The sequence below is a fragment of the Marmota flaviventris genome, chromosome 9, assembly GCF_047511675.1.
Source record: "Marmota flaviventris isolate mMarFla1 chromosome 9, mMarFla1.hap1, whole genome shotgun sequence".
NCBI classification, from domain to species: domain Eukaryota; kingdom Metazoa; phylum Chordata; class Mammalia; order Rodentia; family Sciuridae; genus Marmota; species Marmota flaviventris.
In genome coordinates, this window is record NC_092506.1 from 57,522,497 (window position 1) to 57,544,624 (window position 22,128).

Sequence of the window (22,128 nt, forward strand, 5' to 3'; positions counted from 1 at the left end):
TGTATTATTCGTGTGTTTGTATTTGTGTGTGTATGCATTAATTATGGAACTCAAGGGTGCTTTACCACTGAGCAACATCCCCAATTCGTTTTATTTATTTTATTTTACTTTTTTTTGGCTGCTCTCACAGTTTATTTAGAAGTTTGAAAATTAATATGTGGGCATTTTTCCCTACAACAAACCATGCCCTGCCACTCCCAAACACACAGATGCTACTGCTACTCTGCTACTTCTCCTACCCTGCTTCCCACACACTCTTGCAAAACACACTCATGTATTAACCAACTATTTGGTAATGCAAAGGAACTACAGAGTTGCACAAAATAATCTCATTTACTTCCTGTCACAGGCTATGAATGGAAAATTAAGGGATAAACACACTACTTTCATCCAGATTAAAACTTCCCTAACATTCTTTTTTTCTTCATCTAAGATGTTAAAATTCAAGCAGTTTCACTGGGATGTACTTCCCTTTTGAAGCTGACCTTTGCAACCTTGAGACTGAAGAAACCAGTCTCCCCGCTGGAGCTTGGCCATGATGCTCTACATCAGGCAAAGTTACCATCCAGGTGCAAATGAGGCTTTAATAGTTATCAAAACTTAAAACCAAAAATGAGTAATGCATTAAAGTGGAACCTCCATATTTTTCTGATGCAGCAAAAATCATCTGAAGGTGGCAGAACTGCCACAGAGAAGGCACCTTGTGCTAAAACTCTAAAGAAGCAAGACAGCTGTTTATGGCCAACGTAGTAGAATTGGCTGTCATTGTTCTTTCAGATTTCAGATGTATTGTGGAAGAAAATCCACTTACTATCACATTTCAGGAAACTTTACTAATGACATATTGATGTGTTCCATAAACTTCTTGGAAAAGCGTAAGAGGAAAACTCTGATGTTATACAAAGAAATCTGCTCCTCTCAGGATTCCGTGACAAGGGTCCTATTTTGCTGCTTTCATGTAGGAAGGTATCTCCCCATCCCCTACCTCCCCCCACTTTTCAATCAGGCCCTCTAATCACTTGTATGTGTAATTGATGACGATCCAGTCTTTGTCTTGTCATCAGTCTCAGGGTGATTACTTGCAGCCACTGTTGGCTTAAGAATATCAGATTCTGGAAATTGATCAAAGTTTGAGACATCATCAATGCTTTTAATTTCAATAGATATTGCAGCATCTCCTTGATATGTTCCCAGTCAACACCTTCAAAAAGAGAATAACTTTTTATTTCCTCAACTCCAGAGGCTCCAATTCTATGTTCCCATTCATAGCAGAATCTCAAAATTGGATCCTTGGCTTTCTCAGAGATTGGAGCTTATGGAGGAAAAAATCAACATTTCTTTCCAGTTCATCACCTTCTTACGTCTTTTAAGGGGTCTCAGAAAGGTGGGTAGCTGATGAGCGTCTCATACATGATCACTTCAAGTGGCCACCAACCACAGAGTTTGTTGTACCTGGTCTGCATGAATACCTCTGGAGCAATGTGGTCAGGAGTGTCTACTGTGGAGAAGGCTAGTTGACATCTGTTTCTTTCCCAGGTTTCTGCATTCCTTTTGGAGTTCAGATTCTGGAAAGTGAAACCACTCGGGGGGACTATGGTTCAGATTCCTTCCTATAAAATTCTGTCCAATGTGCTTTTTTCAGTCCTGTGCAAAGGCAGAAAGTTTCACATGGCCCTTACTGTCCAAGAGAAGGTTGTCTGGTTTGATGTCTCTGTGGATGAATCCAAGTTGGTGAATAGAGTCTATAGCTAATAGTCTATGGCTAGTTTCTGCTATATAAAACTTAGTTTTCTCTTTGGTCAGAGTGGCTTTTTTTTCTTCCCCCAGTATTCATGTACTTTATTTCTTTAAAATTTTTTTTCCATAGGTTTGTTGAGGTAAAATTGAAATACAATAAAATGCAAATATATGAAGTATGCAATTTGGTCAGTTTCAACATGTATATAACCAATACAATCAATATTAAAAGTATTTCTATTACTTTTTAAAAATTTTTGAAATCATGCAGAATCTATTTCCTGCATGATTTATTACATTAGAATTCAATAACCTTAAGATATATAGAACCCCATCCCCACATGTCAACTATTTCAAAATTAAATGGCACACTTATAAATATATCTCAGAGGTCAAGGAAGAAAATAAAATAAAAATAAATAAAAAGTACTTTAAACTAAGTGATAATAAAAGCTTAAAATATCATGATCTCTGGGATGAAACAGTACTTAGATTAATATTTATAACTTAAAGTACTTGTATCAGAAAGAAGCTAGAATAACAAATGATTTTCTATTTATGTAGCAGGAAGAAAAAAATAAGAGTAGGAGCAGAAATATATAAAATAGAGAAGAAATAATACAGCTAAAATTTGATAAAAATCAAACAATTCTAATCAAGAAAAAAACTTAGCACCCCAAAACCAAATAACCTAATCAACAAGTAGGCTAAGGGACTGAACAGACAATTTACAGAAGAAGAAATATAATCAGTCAACAAATATATGAAAAAATGTTCAGCAACTCTAGCAATTAGAGAAATGCAAATCAGAACTACACTGAGATTTCATCTTACTACAGTCAGACTAGCAATTATCAAGAATACAAGCAACAGTAAAGTAAATGTTGGTGAGGATGTGTGGGAAAAGGTACATCATTACATTGCTGGTGGAACTGTAAATTGGTGCAACCACTATGGAAAATGGATTGGAGATTCTTCAGAAAACTTGGAATGGAACCACCATTTGACCCAGTTATCCCACTCCTCAGTTTATACCCAAAGGACTTAAAAACAGCATACCACAGTGACATAGGCACATCAATGTTTATAGCAGCCCAATTCACAATAGCTACACTATGGAACTAACCTAGGTGTCATTCAACAGATGAATGGATAAAGAAACTGTGGTGGGGTTGTGGCTCAGCAGCAGAGTGCTTGCCTCGCACCTAGGAGACCCTGGGTTCGATCCTCAGCACCACATAAAAATAAATAAGTGAAACAAAGGTATTGTGTCCAATTATGGCATTTGCAGGTAAATGGATAGAACTGGAGAATGTCATGTTAAGCAAAGTAAAACAATCCCAAAGAAGTAAAGGACGAATGTTTTCTCTGATATGTGAATGCTAAATCACCATAAAGCAGGGGGTGTGGGCTAGAGAAGAATACTTTGGATTAGATAGGATGGAGTGAAGGGAGGAGAGGGGGTTGGGAATAAGAAGGGTAGTAGAATGAATAGGACATTATTACACTACGTGTATATGTGATTACATTACCATTGTGATTCTATATCATGTACAACCAGAAGAATGAGAAGTTATACTCCATTTATGTATGATGTGTCAAAAAAAATTCTACTATCATGTATAACTAATTAGAACAAATTTAAAAAAAGTTTTTAAAAAGTGACTTAATTATGAATTTCCAGCAGTCAACACTCCTAAGTCCTGGAGAACAGGTGCACTGAAACACAGTATCTATTAAACAATTTACTGGGGTCCCAGATTGTTCTGTGACAATGAGAAGTCTGAACTCCAGAGCACTTTGGAATTTCCCAGGTCACTGAACAGGAGGATTCCTAGCCCAGCCTTCAGGATATGCAGGATGATGCAGGGGTCATAATTAACAGTGGACAGAGGTGAGCCCCTATTTAGGTATGGGTGCCACTACCTGCTCTGCCTTTCTGCCTAACCACCCATCCCTGAGGGCAGTATCCTTAGCTTCAGGCACCTCCTGCCAATCTTCACACCAGTTTGGTTTTGTCCAGGCGTGTCTGGAGCCCTCTGGGACCTGCGATTGGTAATAACACCCTACCTTCCCAGTGCTCTGTCCACAGTCACTGTCCCTGAGTTGGGTAAACATCAAGAATGGACGCTCAAGGTAAAAGTGAGAACCAGCCATGAGACAGTCCATGGGATTTCAGGTGGGGAAAATGAGGTCAGATTTGGGCCTTATCATTTGAGGGGCAGACTGTTGAGAACTTTTGTTTTTCTCAGAGCACTTTTGATGGGGTTATTTCTTGGCCTGGTTAGTGTGGTTCTGAATCTCCCAGTGCCTCTGGTTTAGCATCTCTTAGTTTTATTTCCTCCTGAGACAGAATAGTTGTTTTCCCAGGTCTGACCTGGGCACTGACAGGGAGAGGCAAGCACAAAAAGAGAGATCAGAGCAGGACACATTGCTGCAAGCCAACCTGTGGGTTGACAGATAACTATAGATGTCATCAAACATTTGGGGTCAGCCTGAGGCAGTCATGGGGCATTCAGCATGGTCTTGGGTCGGCATTCTCACCAGCACATATAGTGCAGGAGGACACAATCAGTGCTAGTCTTGCCAAGGCTAGAATTCATGTTTTCTAACTTTGGGAAACTTTAACTGCACAGACCTTGAGTGAAGTCTTTGGTTTTCCTTGAGTGTCAGAGACTGCAGTGAAGCCTTCTGAACAAAATACTCCATCCTCATTGTTGGTGCCTAGCTAGTGCAGAAGGACTTCATGGGAATCTGAGAATCCCTGGAGCTGAGCAGGGAAGGCTGTCGTGGAAGGTTTCTGAGTCTGGGCATTTTGCCTTTTCTCAATTCTCTCTGTGCTGCTGAGTCTCTCTCAAGCCTGACTTCAGACTAAAATGTGCATTTTCAAGGACATCCCAGAGACCAGGGAACAGTGCACTATCAGGCATGGTGTATCAATTACCTGTGTGTCTCAGGTCTGTTCTCTGGAGCTCTACCTCTGAATGCTTGACATTTATTATCTTCCTTTCTTATTAGGCCAGTATCATGGACACTCTGCTAATGTGCCCTCCACCAATAGCTATGCATGGTTTTGTCTCTCCCTCTTTCTCACTCTCATAGAGTTCAGGCCTCTGTGGGACACAGCCACATCAATGTTTATAGCAGCACAATTCACAATAGCTAAACTGTGGAGCTAACCTAGATGCCCTTCAGTAGATGAATGGATTAAAAAATGTGGCATATATACACAACGGAATATTACTCAGCAATAAAAGAGAATAAAATGGCATTTGCATGTAAATGGATGGTGTTGGAGAAGATAATGCTAAGTGAAGTAAGCCAATCCCAAAAAAACAAATGCCGAATGTTTTCTTTGATATAAGGAGGCTGATTCATAGTGGGGTAGAGATGGGGAGCATGGAAGGAAAAGATGAACTCTAGATAGGACAGAGGAGTGGGAGGGGAAGGGAGGGGGCAGGAGATTAGCAAGGATGGTGGAATATGATAGACATCATTATCCAAAGTACATGTATGAAGACATGAATTGGTGTGGATATACTTTATATACAACCAGAGATATGAAAAATTGTGCTGTATATGTTTAATAAGATTTGTACGCAAACTGCTGTCATTTATTTTTAAAAAATCAATTTAAAAATTTTTAAAAAAGAAGAGAATTAAGGAGAAGGGTCAGGTCACATCAAAGAAGAGACTTTCTGCTTAGTGACAGTAGTGATCTCTCATAATCAAAGGAATTCCCTCATATCTCACACACATCTGGGACGCCTCCCTGGCCTCTCAAGGTAGAGAGGTTCAGCAAGGCTGGTTCTGTCACAAAGCTCCCAGAGTATCTCTTAGGGTGAAGAACACTGAGGCTTAGCCCCCTCCCTGCTCAAGAGACGCTCCACTGTTACATCATCCTTACGCCTTAAATTGAGCCTCTGACTTGCCTGGTTCCCACAATTCTCAGTTCCTTTAAGACACTCATGTTCTTATTCATTCATTCTTTAATTTAGTCATGTGGGTGTTTATTTCACCAACATTCCTGAGTACCAACTAGATTCTAGGCCCTTCTGAAGTTTGTGCTGGGGCTGCTCCACTAAGGAAGGCATGATCCCGACTCCTCAAGGACTGACACTGACTGGTTTTACAGTGCAGAGTAATCAGTGCACTGACAAAGCAGTGAGGAGATTGATGGGAAAGTGCAGGAGCCACGTCCTGCTGCCTGGAGCACTGGAGGACAGCCTCATGGAAGAGAGGCTGCTTGCACTAGATTTACAAAAACAAGTAGGAGCTGAGCAACATCAGTGCTTTGCTCATCGATCGCTTTGCTTCCTGGTCAGAGAGTTAAGGGCATCTTCCCCTTCAGGTTCCTGGGAATAAAGTCCCTTCTGCTTTTCCTCTAAGTAGCACAGAGACAATTCTTGTACTTTAACAGTTAATATTTAACAAGCAGTTCTAGGCTTTTACTGTGGCTCAGGAGTCACCCAGGACAAAGAGAAGGCAGGTTATACTCAGCATAAGCTTCTCTCATCTCTCCTGTACCCACAGGTGGGCTTCAGCCTCAGTGCTCCTTGGATGCTGCCTGTGTTAAGGCCAGGGTGCCCTGCACATGTGTAGCTGCTCTTTCACTTCTCAGTTAAATGACGGGAAATGGCCTTAATCTCGTGGCAGAAGAGGGTAGCTAAGAAAGCAATCAGCTGTCTCACTGGGTGAAATGTTAAGTCCTGAAAGGTGAATTTTTGTATAATTATGAGATTCCCCTAGAGGTCTCAATAGAAATGTCACTGCTATTTTAAGCTGATTCTGATGAAAAACAAAGACAGGGAGATACATACTCACCAGGCAGTTCATATTTTACTGCTGATATTTTCAGAGTTTTGTGGCAATATTTAATCATTATTGGTTTAGGAAAAGGCACACGGAATGATCTATGGGTGCACAGTCCACAAAAACTGAGGCCTTCTTGATTATCTTTACATATATATATATATATATCCTCAACACAGAAAAACATTTCAGAGTGCCATCTGTCTTTTAAAACAAACATGTAGACACAAACGTGCAGTTTCAGATTTTTGTGTTGGTGCTTGAGGGGTTAATCAAGTGGTTAAATAGAACACCTAATTATTTGGCACTTGATGTTTACATGGAGGGTGACTGAGACTGAGTTATTATAGCATTGTGATGTGAGACAGACACAGCAACAATCTGAAATACAGGAAGAGATTCATGGAGACAAAGAAAAAAGAAATCTGATCTTATACTAAGTCATTCCTTATTATTACTGCTAATGATAATAACTATCATTTATAGAGTTACTTATGTATCAAGACTTCACATGTAATATTTCATAAATATTTAGTATAAACCTGCGAATTTATCTTATTAATCTTACTATAAAATGAGTAAATGAGGCCTTTGAGAGATTAAGTTGCCTGCCAAAATTTAATTCCTAGAATATGAAATGGTCATAGCATGCACCTGAATCCTTTGGTGCAATCCACAGCTTGTATTAATCCTACTACATTGTGAAGTGTCCAGCATGCTTACTTGTAATTATCAAGTTTAATGAATTATGATCTTTTCTGTTGAAACAAACCATTAAGATATTGAAAGGTTTGTATTTATTTATTTATTTATTTATTTATTTATTTATGAGAGAGAGAGAGAGAGAGAGAGAGAGAGAGTTTATTTTTTAGTTTTCAGTGGACACAAAATCCTCCATTTTATTTTTTTTTAATGTGGTACTGAGGATCCCCAGTGCAACACCCATGCCAGGTGAGCATGCTACCGCTTGAGCCACATCTCCAGCCCTTGAAAGGTTTTTATAATAGTGACAAATCAGAATTGCAGATGAATGAAGGATGATTGTAGAATTTAGAATTCCTAATATAATGGACATTGACCTAACACAGTCAATGAATCTTCCTGAGGGATGGGAGAGAGTGAACTCGAGTTTGGTGGATGGAAGTATCAATTCAGATAAGAAGGAAGAAGAAAGAATACATGAAGGGAATATACAAAATAGAGTGGTCCAGTGGTAATCCCAGGAGTTTTAGAATGTCTAAAACAAAATATTTAACTTATGGGAACATGTTGAATGTAAGACACAAGTAATACACAAATACCGTCTTCAAAATTTCATGTGTTTGTCCTAAAAATTTGACTATTCATACAGGGAATTCATGAAGAATTTTGACCATTGGAGTAACGTGCTGACATCTGCATTTTAGGAAAAACCCTCTAACTTCAAGGTTGAGAGTGGATTGGCGAGAGACAAAGCTAAGGCAGAAACACCTAATGACAAAGTCCAGGTAAGAGAAGTTGGAAGTGTGTGCTAAAGCTGGGACTTCGGGGGTCAGAGAAAAGGAGTGGCTATCAGAGATGCAAAAAAATAAGACAATAGGAACTGGTGAAGGGGCAAAAGGAATGAAGGAGAAAATGAGTAAGGAGAGTTTCCAACTTTCTGGATGAAGTTGGGAAGGTAGATAGTGGTATAACTCACAAAAATATTGACAAAACATAGAGAAAATTTGGGAAGGATAGGCAAGTTTGTCCAGTCTTGGATATGTTGAGTGCATAGTCTGCAGTAAAGAAAATATAAAAAGATCTTTTGTTTCAGAAAGATATTTGACTTAAAAACACAATTTTGGAAGAAATGAAAGTATTTAAATAGTTAAGAGTGTGATTCAGAAATAATGTGCAATTTTGTGAAAGGAAGAGAGGATGGAACCCTGGAATCAATCTTTAATAAGGTGGAGGAGATGGTGGGCTTGGGGTCAGAGGAGGAACAACTGTAGAGTGCCATGTTGTGGAAACTTGAGACTAGTTTTAAAAGAAACAGATGGACTTATTAACATCCAGAGAATGAATGAGGGGAGATCTTTCAAATAAACTGTTCTGAAATACAAATAATTGAATGGTAAAGTGTAAGCATCTCCCCTAAAGGCAGCATGTGTTTATTCTTATCTCTGAGTAAAACTAGATTTAACCTAATTCAGACATGTGCAAGTCTCACCCATAAGAAGAGTATCTCCAGGAAAGGAGATTTTTTTCCTTGTCTCTAACTGTATTCCCTTGTGTTGCAGCTCAAGGCACTTCATTCTTCTGGTGCAGAGGGCAGCCAGAGCTGGACTATGTGGCAACATATCAGGAGTGGAAAAATCATGACTTTGGTTACTTTTCCCTTTTCCCTCTCTAAGCCCTTTATGATGGCCCTTAGCAATTCCAGCTGGAGGCTACCCCACCCTTCCTTTTTCCTGGTAGGTATTCCAGGTCTAGAGGAGAGTCAGCACTGGATAGCTTTCCCCTTGGGTGTCCTTTACTTCCTTGCTCTAGTGGGCAACGTTACCATTATCTTCATCATCTGGGCTGAGCAATCCTTGCACCAACCCATGTACCTCTTCTTGGCCATGCTAGCTGCCATTGATCTTGTTCTGGCCTCCTCCACTGCACCCAAAGCCCTTTCTGTGCTCCTGGTCCATGCTCATGAGATTGGGTACGTTGTCTGCCTGACCCAGATGTTCTTCATTCATGCTTTCTCTTCCATGGAGTCAGGTGTACTGGTGGCCATGGCTCTGGATCGCTATGTGGCCATTTGCCATCCTCTGCACCATTCCACCATCCTGCATCCAGGGACCATAGGGCGCATTGGGATGGCAGTGCTGGTGCGTGGATTGATCCTCCTCATCCCCTTCCCCATCCTGCTTCAGAGCCTTATCTTCTGCCAGACCACGGTCATAGGCCATGCCTATTGTGAACATATGGCTGTGGTAAAACTTGCCTGTTCAGAAACCACAGTGAACAGAGCCTATGGGCTGGCAGTGGCACTTCTGGTGGTTGGGCTAGATGTCCTGGCCATTGGTGTCTCCTATGCCCTCATTCTCCAGGCAGTGCTGAAGGTACCAGGGAGTGAGGCTCGACTCAAGGCCTTTAGCACATGTGGGGCTCATGTTTGTGTCATCTTGGTCTTCTATGTCCCTGGGATGTTCTCCTTCCTCACTCACCGCTTTGGCCACCATGTACCCCATCATGTCCATGTTCTTCTGGCCACCCTGTACCTCCTTGTGCCACCTGCCCTCAATCCTCTCGTCTATGGGGTGAAGACTCAGCAGATCCGCCAGCGAGTGCTCAGGGTGTTCTATGTTAAAGGATTGGTCTGAACCTAATCTAGTTACTTTCTTTAGAGGTTCCTGCCACAGGCATAGCCAAGAACTCATGGTTGTATGGATTATATGGATAGAGGCCCCTCTACAATGTAGAGTCCTTCTAGTCCTACTAGTCCCATGCCAATAACAGCCCACAAGCATTTGGCTCCACATTCTGTTGGGATGTATCTGGATAGCTGGATCATGAATAGTCCCCCCTCCTTGACACACACACACACACACACACACACACACATGTTATATGTATTTTTTTCTCCTGGTGCCCACAGTTGTCTACTCCTTTTGTCAGAGTGATTTCAGAATAAGATAAATGACAGCTCTGATTATGACATCTTTCCTGCAACCCTGTCTGGAATGGGAATGGAAAAGTCCCCAATTTTGCTCAGTTTTAGTGTCTTCAAACCCTTTGACAGTGAGCTCCAAATCACTGGACTCCTGGGTATCAGCAAGGTCTCTTCAAAGCAGCTGAGAAGGCCACTTTTTAGGAAAACACCCTTCATCCTAACACTAGTGTCATTTTACTTAAAACAAACAAAATCAAGACAGGTACTTTTGGGCAAGGGAACTTAGTGCCTGCTGATAATGTTACTTGGAAGTTGGAAAGCCACTAGGAGGGCCAGGACATTACTTTATGTACTGGGTCATCAAAAATACCAATAAATTTTAAAACAATAAAATGGTACAGAATATATTCTTTTATCAACACAGAATGTAAAATTGGAAACCAATAACAACATGATGGCAATGAAAAGCCCTAAATAGTTGGAAACAAACAAACAAAGGACATCTCAATAACCATGTATTAAATAAGAAATTACAGGAAAAGTTAGAAAATATTTTAAAGTGATTGATCATGACAATAGCAAAAGGTGAGGAGGTACAGCTAAAGAGTAAATAGAGGGAAACTTACACCATTTAATGCTTGTATTAGGAATGAATAGGGATTTAAAATCAATTATTTAATTTAGCAATTTAAGAATATAGAAGAAAGCAGAAGAAATTAAGCCCAAGTTAAACAAGATGAAGAAATTAATAAAATATAAAAATGGAGACTATCATTTTATATTTTATTAATTAAATATAAAGAAATCTTAAAAGTTGTTTTTTAAAAGATCATTAAAATTGATATACTCCTAGCAAGACTTATCAAAGAAAAAGAAAAACATAAAGGATCAATATGATGACTGAAGGAGTTATCAGTGCAGATCATACTAGATAGTAAAAGAGTACTTGTTAGAAAAAATTTTAGCCAATAAAACCAACAGTTTGCTTAAGAGGTTTTATTTATTTATTTTTTTTACTTTAGTATGTATGCATTTATTTATTTATTTATTTAATTTATTGGTTCTTTTTAATTATACATGACAGAAGAATCCATTTTGATATAATTACACAGTAATGAAGTCTATCTTATTCTTGTTAGAGTCCCATTCTTATGGATTTACATGGTGGTGGGATTCAGTGTGTTGTTTTCATATATGTTCACGGGAAAATTACGTCAGATTCACTCTACTGTATTTCCTCTGCTTATTCCCCTTCCCTTCCCTCCATTCTCCATTGTCTAATCTACTACACTTCTATTCCTCCCCTTACCTACCCCCACCCTTTATTGTGGGTTAGATTCCATCTATCAGAAAAAACATTTGATCTTTGGGTTTTGGGGACTGGCTTCACTTATCATGATAGTTTCCAGATCCATCCTTTTGCTGGCAAATGTCATAAAGTCATTCTATTTTTTAATATATATTTTTAAAATTTCATTTATAGATGGACACAATGTCTTTATTTTGTTTATTTTTATATGGTATTGAGGATGGAATGCAGTGCCTCACATGTGTGAGGCATGTGCTCTGCCACTGACCCACAACCTCAGCCCCATGAAGTCATTATTTCTTATGGCTGAGTAATACTTCATTTTGTGTGTGTGTGTGTGTGTGTGTGTGTGTGTTACATTTTAGGACACCTCAGTTATGCGAGTTCCACCTGTAAAATACCATTTATGCAGACTTGGGTTAAGGATTCTCAGGGGATAGTCTTCCCTTCCCTCCTGCTTCTTCCCTCCATTCGCCTCCCTTTTCCCTTCTTGTCAATTTCCCTTCCTTTCCTTTTTCTTCTGATACTTCCTTTCTGTTCTCTGGCCTTTCCTCTGTCCTTCTCCCTATCCCTTCCCTGTCCCTCTCCTTGTTCCCCATTCCTCCCTTCTCCTATGGCTTAGTTCAAGAGAGCAGGTTTCCTTAAGATCTTTTTCCGGAATCCTCCCTTTCCCATCTACTAAGAATGTCTTCTTTCCCATGTTTGGCCATTTGTTCTTTGATATGAACTCCTGGCAAGCTCAAGCCCCAGCCATTCTTATTTTATCTCCAAAAAAATGTGATAGGAAAACTCACTCTGTGGTTTGTTTCTGGTCAAATGAGCTCTATGCAGAGGCACTTCATATTCAGATTCCCCAAGAGATATTCAATGACTATGATAAAAATAATTACTTGCAGAAAAAATGTTTTTAAATGGATTTTCTCTTTTTGTCAGTGTCAGTATAACAAGGACATGTAGATTGAGTAAATGGACTTTAGAGGCACAGCTTTACATTATTTAGTTGGCTCTAACTTGGAAAAAGGATGAGGAGTCTTTGCCAAAGAGGAAATATGAGGACCCAATGGAATTAATTTGAACTACATATAAACTAGTTCAACTAATCAGAGCTAACACCTATATAATACTTACTATGAGTTCAGCACTAAGTGTTGCTTATATATTAACCCTTACTCGCTAACTAAGAAAACTGTAACCCAGAGAAGTGATTTATCCAAAGTAGCTGAGCTGGTAGGCGGTGGTGCTGGGATTTTAACCCAGATAGCTCACCCTATGTGTTTGCTTACCACACCACCTTGCCCTCTGCCTGCCCACCATGCAACATACCTGGTAGTAACTGGCATTTCTGAGATGCCACTCCATACTACACACTTCACTGATGCTTCATTTTTCCCTGAAAAGGAGATTTTCCACTTGCTTATCAAGTCTATAACTCAATTCTAGCACCTCATTAAAAATTGTTTTTATTACAGCATTACAGGTATATATAATATTGGGGTTCATTTTGACATGGTCACACATACATGGAATATAATGTCCTGCATTTCAATTCCCAGTACCTGCTCCCTCCCCTCCTTCTCTTCTTTTATTTCACTTCCTCTAGCATCTCAGTTTGAGAATCAATTCTTGGGTCTCCTTCTAGTACACATTACTGTGCTATTGAGGAAGCAGAAAACATAAAGCATAAAGGATTTCTCAGAGAGGAGTTTAATAAAAGGGCTATTCATAGAAGTGTTAAAATAGGGGAACAGAGGAGGCCACTTATATCCTCAGGCCTGAAGGAGCAAGGACTGGCAGGGTTTCTGCTGAAGCCTGGTAACCTTGGAGCTGTGGAAGGGCTGCGTCTCCATAGGGTCTGTGGCTACACAGAAACACATCAACATCAGACCTGTGTTAAAGCGAAGAGTCAGGCAGGATAAGCACCCAAACCCTTACTCCTTTCATATTTTCGTCTTCTGCAGGTGGCTCCTGCTGTTTGAACTAGAAGCAGAGAGTCAAACAGATGAGCCTAGAGAAGCAGTCTGTCCCAGCACAGAGCAGGGCAAAGGAGAAAACAGACTTGTGAAATAATGAATAAACACCATCCTAGATAGAAGCCAGCTGTTTGCCTTCTCTGTGGTTGAACCTAGGAGGTAAAGGGAAAAAAAATCATACAATAAAACTGACTGGTTTCACTTGAACTTCATATTCACAGACACCCCAAGAGATATTCAATGACTATTAAAAATATTATTATATTAAAAATAATTACTTGCAGAAAAAAGTGGTTTTAAATATGCTGGAGAGGAAAGAAGTTCATTCATTATGCATGATTTTGAATTAATTAATAAAACTGCACTGGTTCTATTGCAGTAAGTCCCATGCTATATTGCAAGTTTGTGGAGAACAAAATCCATGTGAATCTAATCCTTATGAAGCTTATATGTAGTCTTGAAGTGACCATATTAAGGAAGCTGATTTTATTTTGTGAACAACAAGAAGCATTATGGTTTAGATGTGAGGTGTCCTCCAAAAGCTTGTGTGTGAGACAGTGCAATAATTTTTAGAGGAGAAATGATTAAATTATAAAAGATGTAACCTGATCAGTGGTTTAATCCACTGTTGGATTAGCTGGGTGGTAACTGTAGGCATTTAGGGTGTGGCTGGAGGAGGTAGGTCACGGGGGTGGGGGGGCATGCTGTTGAGGTTTATACTTTGTCCCTTGTGTGTGGAGCTCTCTGTGCTTCCTGACTGCCAAGTCCTGAGCTGCTTTCCTTTGCCATACTCTTCCGCCAGGATATTTTGTCTCACCTTGAGTCCAGATTTATGGAGTTCCCTGACCATGGACTGAAACTCTGATACTGTGATCCATAATAAACTTTTCCTCCTCTGTCTTGTTCTTGTCATGTCTTTTGGTCACAGGGATGAAAAAGCTGACTAAAATAAGAAGTTACTCATACTGCAATGTCATGTAATTACCACCAAAGAATCTTGAGGGCAGGAACCCATAACTACCTGGGGCTAATCTAGTGATGATCATATAGTTGATAATAATGTCAATAGCAGTAGAATGACTGAGACTTACAGAGATTAAATTATTTACCTAAATTCATGCAGATATCAAATAGCAGAGATGAATTCAGAAAACCATAACAAGAAGAAAATTGTATAGTTTTGTTAATAAATCCTAGAAAGTTTCAATATAGGAAATTTATCAAGATAACATTTCAGGATGTTGAATGTAGAATTAAGGAAGGTTTAAGTGGCTGGTCTGTACAGTCAAGCAGTAGATGCTGACTTGAATTTCAACTCAGTTTCAAACAATATCTCAATTATTTTCATTCAGTAGCATCATAACTTAAGGTAGGGTCCCCAAGAGACCCAGCTCCTCAGCTGCCAGGACCCTGTTCCCAAGGTACTCTCTCTCAGCTGGCTTAGAGAAGTGGGTGGGGCAGTGGGAGGAATTAACTGCTTATCATAAAACCCTCTAGATTTCTTTCATCAGAACCATGGAAACAGTTCCAGCCCTGGTTACTGGAGGCAGACAGTTCCTCAAGCAGGACCTGCTCTGTTGTTTTACCTGTGAGTTCCAGGGGTGAGGGAGGGGGTCAGTATTGTTCAGGGTCAGTAGCATCTGTGTCACCAAAAGACAGAACACACTTTCTCCACATTGTTATAGTGGTTCCCTTGACAAAAGAGGAAAAGCCCAGCAGTTCTGGAGGCTGAGGCAAGAGGATTGTGAGTTCAAAGTCAGCCTTAGCAAAAGCAAGGTGCTAAACAACTCAGTGAGACCCTGTCTCTAAATAAAATAAAAAAAAAATAGGCTGAGGATGTGGCTTAGTGGTTGAGTGCCCCTGAATTCAATCCTCTATACAAAAAATTAAAAAAAAAAAAAAAGGAAAATCCCATGAGCTGTGGTACTGGGTGGCCTGCACATTCAGATACCCAGCTTCCTCCCAGAAGGGACCTTAGTCTAGTCTCAAGAATCCCACAGCATTGAATGCAAGCGATCCTGTGTGTTTGATGGCTGAGATCTTCATGAGAGAGTGCCCAGAAGAAGTCTAGGGGTTTCAGGGAGGGAAAGGACAATGACAACAATTTGACTTCAATGTGACACTAGGCACCCAGATCCTCTAAGCTCTGGGAGAAAGTTGGTAAGGAAATTTGGTTATTTTCTTCTCTCAGTGTGGCCCAGTATTAAGAGAGAAATCTTCTCTGATTATAAAGGATTTATTTCCAACAGAAACAGATTTATAATTTTTCTCCCAATGCCCTTAGTGTTCTTGTTTCCTCCTCTTTTCTTTCAAAGTCAATTGTATATTTGTATAATTGTTTAGTTAAAATATCTACACTTTCCTAATCTTTCTTACAATGAGTTTTTAGCATCCTCTTTATCCTGGACACCTCTTTTTAGATAGTACAGGTTTAAAACTGTTCCTTAAATCAAGGTGCTCTGAACTGGACACAACATTCTAAGTGTGGCAGAATAGAAGACACCATTTTCCCTCTGATGACTGTTACTTCTACTTATATAGCTTAAGTCCTAATTTATTTTTTTGTACTAGGAATTGAACCCAAAGGGCACTTTACCTCTGACCTACCTCACTTTTCATTTTCTGAGACAGAGTCTTGCTAAATAGCTGAGGGTCTTGTAAGTTGCTGAGGCTGGCCTTGAACATGTGATCCTCCTGCCTCAGCTTCCTGAGTCACTGAGATTACAAATGTGTACCACCAGCCTGACATCTAGTAGCTCTTAATGAATCGAATAAGTAAAAAGTTTGACTTATGTCTGTGTCTATACATCCATCTGCAATAAATCCAGTTATCTAACTATATTTTCTCTATACTTATTCCTCTCTTATCCTCTATAAATATGTACATCCTTCTTACTGAAGTCTAGGTAGAAGGATGAGCTTGTAATTGCTTCCACAAGGTGAGGAAGTAATGAGGATAGGGAAGAGGAAGAATCAGAGACTAGGAATTATGATGCAGGATCATAGATGGGGACCATACATAAGAGATAGGAAAAAGCAAAGCTAAGGCAAGGATCTTTCAGATATAGAATAAGACAAGAAAAGAGAACAGGCAGAAGGTGAAAAATAAGTAATGCAGAGTAATCGGATGTGGTTTGCCACAGGGATGTAAGATATCTGAGGCAATTCTCTTTTGTAAAGGAGGAACTACCGTATTGTTTGCTGCTGGTGTACGTATGAAGGCAAAGGACCTAGTAGGTCAGAGACTGAATCAGAAGTTTCCCACTCAACAGGGTCCAGGGTTTTGGGGCCAGGGAGTCTTTACATGTGGTGCTTAGTTTAAGATCCCGAAAGTCCAGCAAGATATCACAAATCTCGCCCTGTCTGCCTCTATCCCTGCCTCTGGCCCAGAGCTTTCTTGGTTTCTATTCACATCTTGCACTTCTTCCTGTGGTTTGGCTTGCTTCAATTCTTCCATCAGTTCCCTTGGACGCTTGAGTTAATGTTTTTCTGGTTTTTTTTTTTTTCATTTTAACCTCTAAACCCTCAAATTCTCAAAATATAAACATTTATTTCACAACCATTTATTCAGAAACTACTGAGAATTAGGTAGTGTGAACACAGCATGGGATAAAAAGATGAAAACTATATTTTATAGACTTCAGAGATTTTTATAGTGGATTAGGAAAAGAGGAAAGTCAGATGGTGCTGTGTTTTATAAAGTATTTAAATAGGAATAAAATTATTTCCTCAAGGACCTCTTCCTTTTCCTTCCTTATCTTTCTTTTTTCTTTATTGCCAGTATTTTTCTTTCTTTAGTCCTTTAACTCTTAGCATAAGAATATTAAAATTTATCCTATTAAACAATAGCACAAACCCAAACTTACCCTTTTGCATTCAGTCAAGCCCGTGGGCTCCTCCATCTATCTTCTTCCCACTGAACTGTTCTTGTGAGGATCAACAGTGATTATCTATTGCCAAATGCAATGGACCATTTATTTTTCTACATTAATGAAATTCTGTAGTGGACACATCTGGCCACTCCATTTGATTTTCAATTATGGCTCTGGAAATTCCTTTCCGGTTTCCTTTGAGTCTCTATAATTTCTGGCTGATCACTGTTTCTTAGGGTCCATTGCTATGCTTGTTTATATTTTAATCTATATATTCTCCTTAAGAAAATGTGTTAAGTCCTATGATCTGCAATATACACTATATGCTGATAATTTCCAATTTCTATGTTTAACTTTGAGCTTTCAAGAAATTGGAGTTGTGTTCTTCAACATTTCATGTCATAGGTATTTGTTAATTTATATAGATTCCATAAGCTCAATATATCAAAATTGAATCTATAATCTCTGCCTCCAGAGATACATTGTCTTTCCAAAGTCAATTATTTGTTTTGTGAAATTTACTAAGTCATTTAAGGCAGAACAGACACTACAATTTTTGATTGCCTACCCTCTCTTCTATATAACTAGTCAGTCTAATCTCTGTCTGTGCCATAATACTGACACTTCTCTACACCCTCAGAGCCATTCCAGATCCATTTATTCACACACATATCAATTCTCAACTGGACTATTGAAGAGAACAATAACCTGTCCCATTTTAGGATGTTCTTTGCTTCTTTTGGTCCCTTATGTTTGAGTATGAAAGAACAATGGAGAGAGATTTAGTATATTGTCTAAAAGTGAAATCATGATCACACATCCAATGGGGGTGTGTGATAGATGAAAATATTTGTTAGGATATGAGAGACTTAAGCATTTTTAATATCAATGTGAAGAATTTGAATACCTAAGGAATTGACAAGAATATTAATAGGTCAAAGTTCCTAAGAAAGTCAAAGTAGGTAGAATAAAATCAGAGGTGGATGAATTGCCATTTGAGGGAGGGATGGAAAGTCTATTTTACCATATACAAGTAGGAGAGCAAGGAGTTAGATGTTCCTGGATTTATGAGCCTATCATGGGAAATTGAGAAACTTGAATCTGAGGTCTCTGCTGCCTTTGTGAGGCAGTTGAAGAGGTTAAATGAGAAAGGAGCGGTTTAGCATTTGAAAAGAATTTAGAAAGCTTGAAAAATTGATTGAAAAATTGCTTGAAATGGGCGGAGGAATGAATTATCCAGAGAAGGTTATTGTAATAAACTTGTATATAAAGAGCTCAGTTCAGGTTGGTAGGTATAAATCCTTAATGAAAAGTCTGAATTTGAACATAACTTTCTATAGAAAGATTGAATTGTACTTGTGCTGACTTGGATTAAGTATGCTCATGATGGAATGTGCCAGAAGTAGAAGCTAGAATGACAGGGAGTGAGGAACCCTCTTTATATTTAGTCAGTGTTTACTTGTGTTTTCCTTTAGTTTAGAATAAGATTGGAAGTATAGCATAGATTTTTCCATCCCAAATTTACTTTTGTATATGATAAAAAATGAGAGAAATCTAATGTTTTACTATTATCTAATAAATGATATCAGCATCCTTTCTGAAAGTACCATATAATTAACCACGATTTTATGATTTATTTAGTAATTGTAGATTATTCTGTAAATGAGCAGGCATTTCTGGCTTGTAGGATTTATAATTGGTTATTTGCTTTGTCAACATTGGTTAGAAAATTTTTCTTACTTTATTATGTGTATTTTATGTTTTTTATTAGTGCATAATATATAATAGTGGGGTTCATTTTGATGTATTCACAGATGCATGTAACATAATTTGTTCCATTCTACGATGTGCTTTAATTCTTTTCACAACTTTCCTTCTAAACCATTGGTGTAATCTTTCTTATTTGTTATTCTAAACTAACTCCAGAAATAACTTGTCAACCCTGCCCCCATTCATCTGAATATCTACTGATCTTTGCCTTTGTCTGGGATTAGTATTTTTTTAATATTTATTTTTTAGTTTTAGGTGAACACAACATCTTTATTTTATTTTATTTTATTTTTTATGTGGTGCTGAGGATCAAACCCAGTGCCTCACCCATGCCAGATGAGCGCGCTACCACTTGAGTCACATACCCAGCCCTGGATTAGTATTTTATATCTCATCAATTTTCTGGATGGTAAAGTGTTAGTGAATATTTTGATAACTTTATTTTTTTTTAACTTAATTCCTAAGTCTTGTCATACATAAATCCAGGTAATATCTTCTCAGTTGAGGATTTCTCTCATGAAATTATCCAGTAACTACTTCGCTGCTCCAGTCTCTGAATTCCTCCTCATCTGCTTCCCTAACTACCAGAGTTGGCAGCACTGGCTGTCCCTGCCCCTCAGCCTCCTCTTCCTCCTGGCTATGGGGGCCAACACCACCCTCCTCATCGTCATCTGGCTGGAGGCCTCCCTACATGAGCCCATGTACTACCTGCTCAGCCTCCTCTCCCTGCTGGACATTGTGCTCTGCCTCACTGTCATCCCCAAGGTCCTGACCATCTTCTGGTTTGACCTCAGACCCATCAGCTTCTCTGCCTGCTTCCTCCAGATGTTCATCATGAACAGTTTTCTCCCCATGGAGTCCTGCACTTTCATGGTGATGGCCTATGACTGCTATGTGGCCATCTGCCATCCACTGCGGTACCCCTCTATCATCACTAACCATTTTGTGGCCAAGGCTAGTGTCTTCATTGTGTCTCGGAGTGTTTTGCTGCTTTCACCTGTTCCCATTCTCTCTGCTCGTCTCCATTACTGTGGGAAAAATGTCATTGAGAACTGCATCTGTGCCAACCTGTCTGTGTCCAGGCTTTCCTGTGACAATATCACCCTTAACAGAATCTACCAATTTGTGGCTGGTTGGATCTTATTTGGCTCAGATTTCTTTCTCATCTTCCTCTCCTACACCTTTATTCTAAGAGCGGTACTGAAGTTTAAGGCTGAGGGTGCTGCAACAAAGGCCTTGAGCACATGTGGTTCCCACTTCATCCTCATCCTCTTCTTCAGCACCATCCTGCTGGTCGTAGTGTTGACAAATGTGTCCAGAAAGAGGGTCCCCATGGACATCCTGATCCTACTCAATGTTCTCCACCACCTTATTCCCCCTGCCTTGAACCCTATTGTATATGGGTTTCGAACCAAAGAGTTAAAGCAAGGATTTCAGAAATTGCTGCAGAGAGGGTTTTGAACACTCACCAAACTCTAAAGAACTCTAAAGGACTCAAAGAAACACCATTTCCCCCCCATTTCAGGATCCATGATTACAGGCAATAAACTAATGTGCAGATATTGAATATTTCTTACCTACTTTTTGTCTCTTTAATATCAGGAATTAGTATATCCCTCTTAGTTCTTGATCAAAGTTCAATGACCTATGTGGTATTATTAACATTTGTAGCTACTTCACTATGACTAGACATCTACATATTCAAATCATCCTATGCTACAAGAATTTTGCATGGTAGGATTATCATTCCATATACTGATAATCTGGTGAGTGGTGGAGCATTGATTCCAGTACAAGTCTGTCTGACTCCAGATGTTTCCATGGATTTCCACTCCTTCTTCAATCCTATGTTATTTTTATGAACCTGATGCTGCCCATTGGCTTTTTCTCTCAGAATAAAACAGGAGCACAGAACCCAGAGACACAGTCACCTTCTTTTTGTGATCATGGTTCTTCAGGCTGTTATCACAAAAGGCTCATGATCATAATTGTACCAACCAGGGCCAAGTAGAAGCCTCACACATCTTCAAACACTTATGGGGACCAAAGTGGAAATCCTTGGGGAATAAGACCATCAGTGTAGATGGCGGTCAAACCAACTGAGGTACAGGGAACCTTCTGTGTACTCAAAATCATGCTTCATATGCTCTGGAGTTCTAGAGCTTTGAGGGAGGGGACTATAACTATAGTCTTTGGTTAAGTCTCTGGATTCATAATCTGATAAAAATGGGTAAGGAAAAAATTTATTATTGTAGTTGGTAGCACTTATATATTTTTCATGTGGATAGTAGGAAATTGAGGGTTCAGGTTCACCCAATAACCTTACTGAAAGGGAAGGCATAATTCTTATTTGAAAAATGTCATGAAGTAGAAGCCAGAGCCACTCCATTAAGAGGTTAAAGATTGGTTCAGAGGAGAAACTTCCATGATTACTAAATTAAAGACATTTGAAATATAGAGTATCAATCCCTTGTTTTAATGAAAAATGATCATTGTTGTTCTATGAAATATCTCTTTAATGGCTAATTATAAATATTGGATGAATAGGCATTTATTAGACAACTTTAGAATATAACAAGAACTTGGTGAATTGTGGCGTGCTAGGGAGCTTCTTGACATCTTTAAATTAAAGAAAAAGTGATCAGAAAGTATTTTAAGGTAATTCCTTTAAAGAACGAGCAGAACTTGATTATCAGTTAAATGTGTGGCATAAATGAGAGAGAGATGGCCAACTGTATTTTCAAGCTTTCATAATGAGACTTCTGTGGGTTTCGTCAGTTTGACTCTGCTTATTCAAAATATATTGGCATACGCTTATCTTCTTATGGATAAAGACAGAGATCAGGTTCCCCAGAGCCAAACCTAACTGACCTGGAGGCTTGATCAGGCAATTGTCCTTGCTTAATCCTGTGAGAAAAGTTTCAGTAATGTAGTCTTCTTGAGATATTCATATTAATTCTGGGCACACATCTAATTGTCTTTACACACAAGGAAAAAAGTTTAGTAGACTCTTCACTTTAAAAAAATCTAAAT

General features: G+C 39.1%; 2 protein-coding genes and 1 pseudogene across 2 annotated transcripts; 2 read left to right on the top strand and 1 right to left on the bottom strand.

The window, feature by feature from the left end:
- Positions 1 to 940: 940 nt before the first annotated feature.
- On the bottom strand, positions 941 to 5,831 carry LOC114078894 (serine/threonine-protein kinase 38 pseudogene; annotated as a pseudogene).
- Positions 5,832 to 8,888: 3,057 nt separating this feature from the next.
- LOC139707114 (olfactory receptor 52L1) lies at positions 8,889 to 9,884 on the top strand. Its single transcript, XM_071617143.1, has one exon. It carries the CDS (start codon positions 8,889 to 8,891, stop codon positions 9,882 to 9,884), a length of 996 nt encoding a protein of 331 aa, XP_071473244.1.
- Positions 9,885 to 19,611: 9,727 nt separating this feature from the next.
- Positions 19,612 to 20,556, top strand: LOC114078919 (olfactory receptor 56A1). Its single transcript, XM_027919974.2, has one exon. It carries the CDS (start codon positions 19,612 to 19,614, stop codon positions 20,554 to 20,556), a length of 945 nt encoding a protein of 314 aa, XP_027775775.1.
- The last annotated feature ends 1,572 nt before the right edge of the window (positions 20,557 to 22,128 follow it).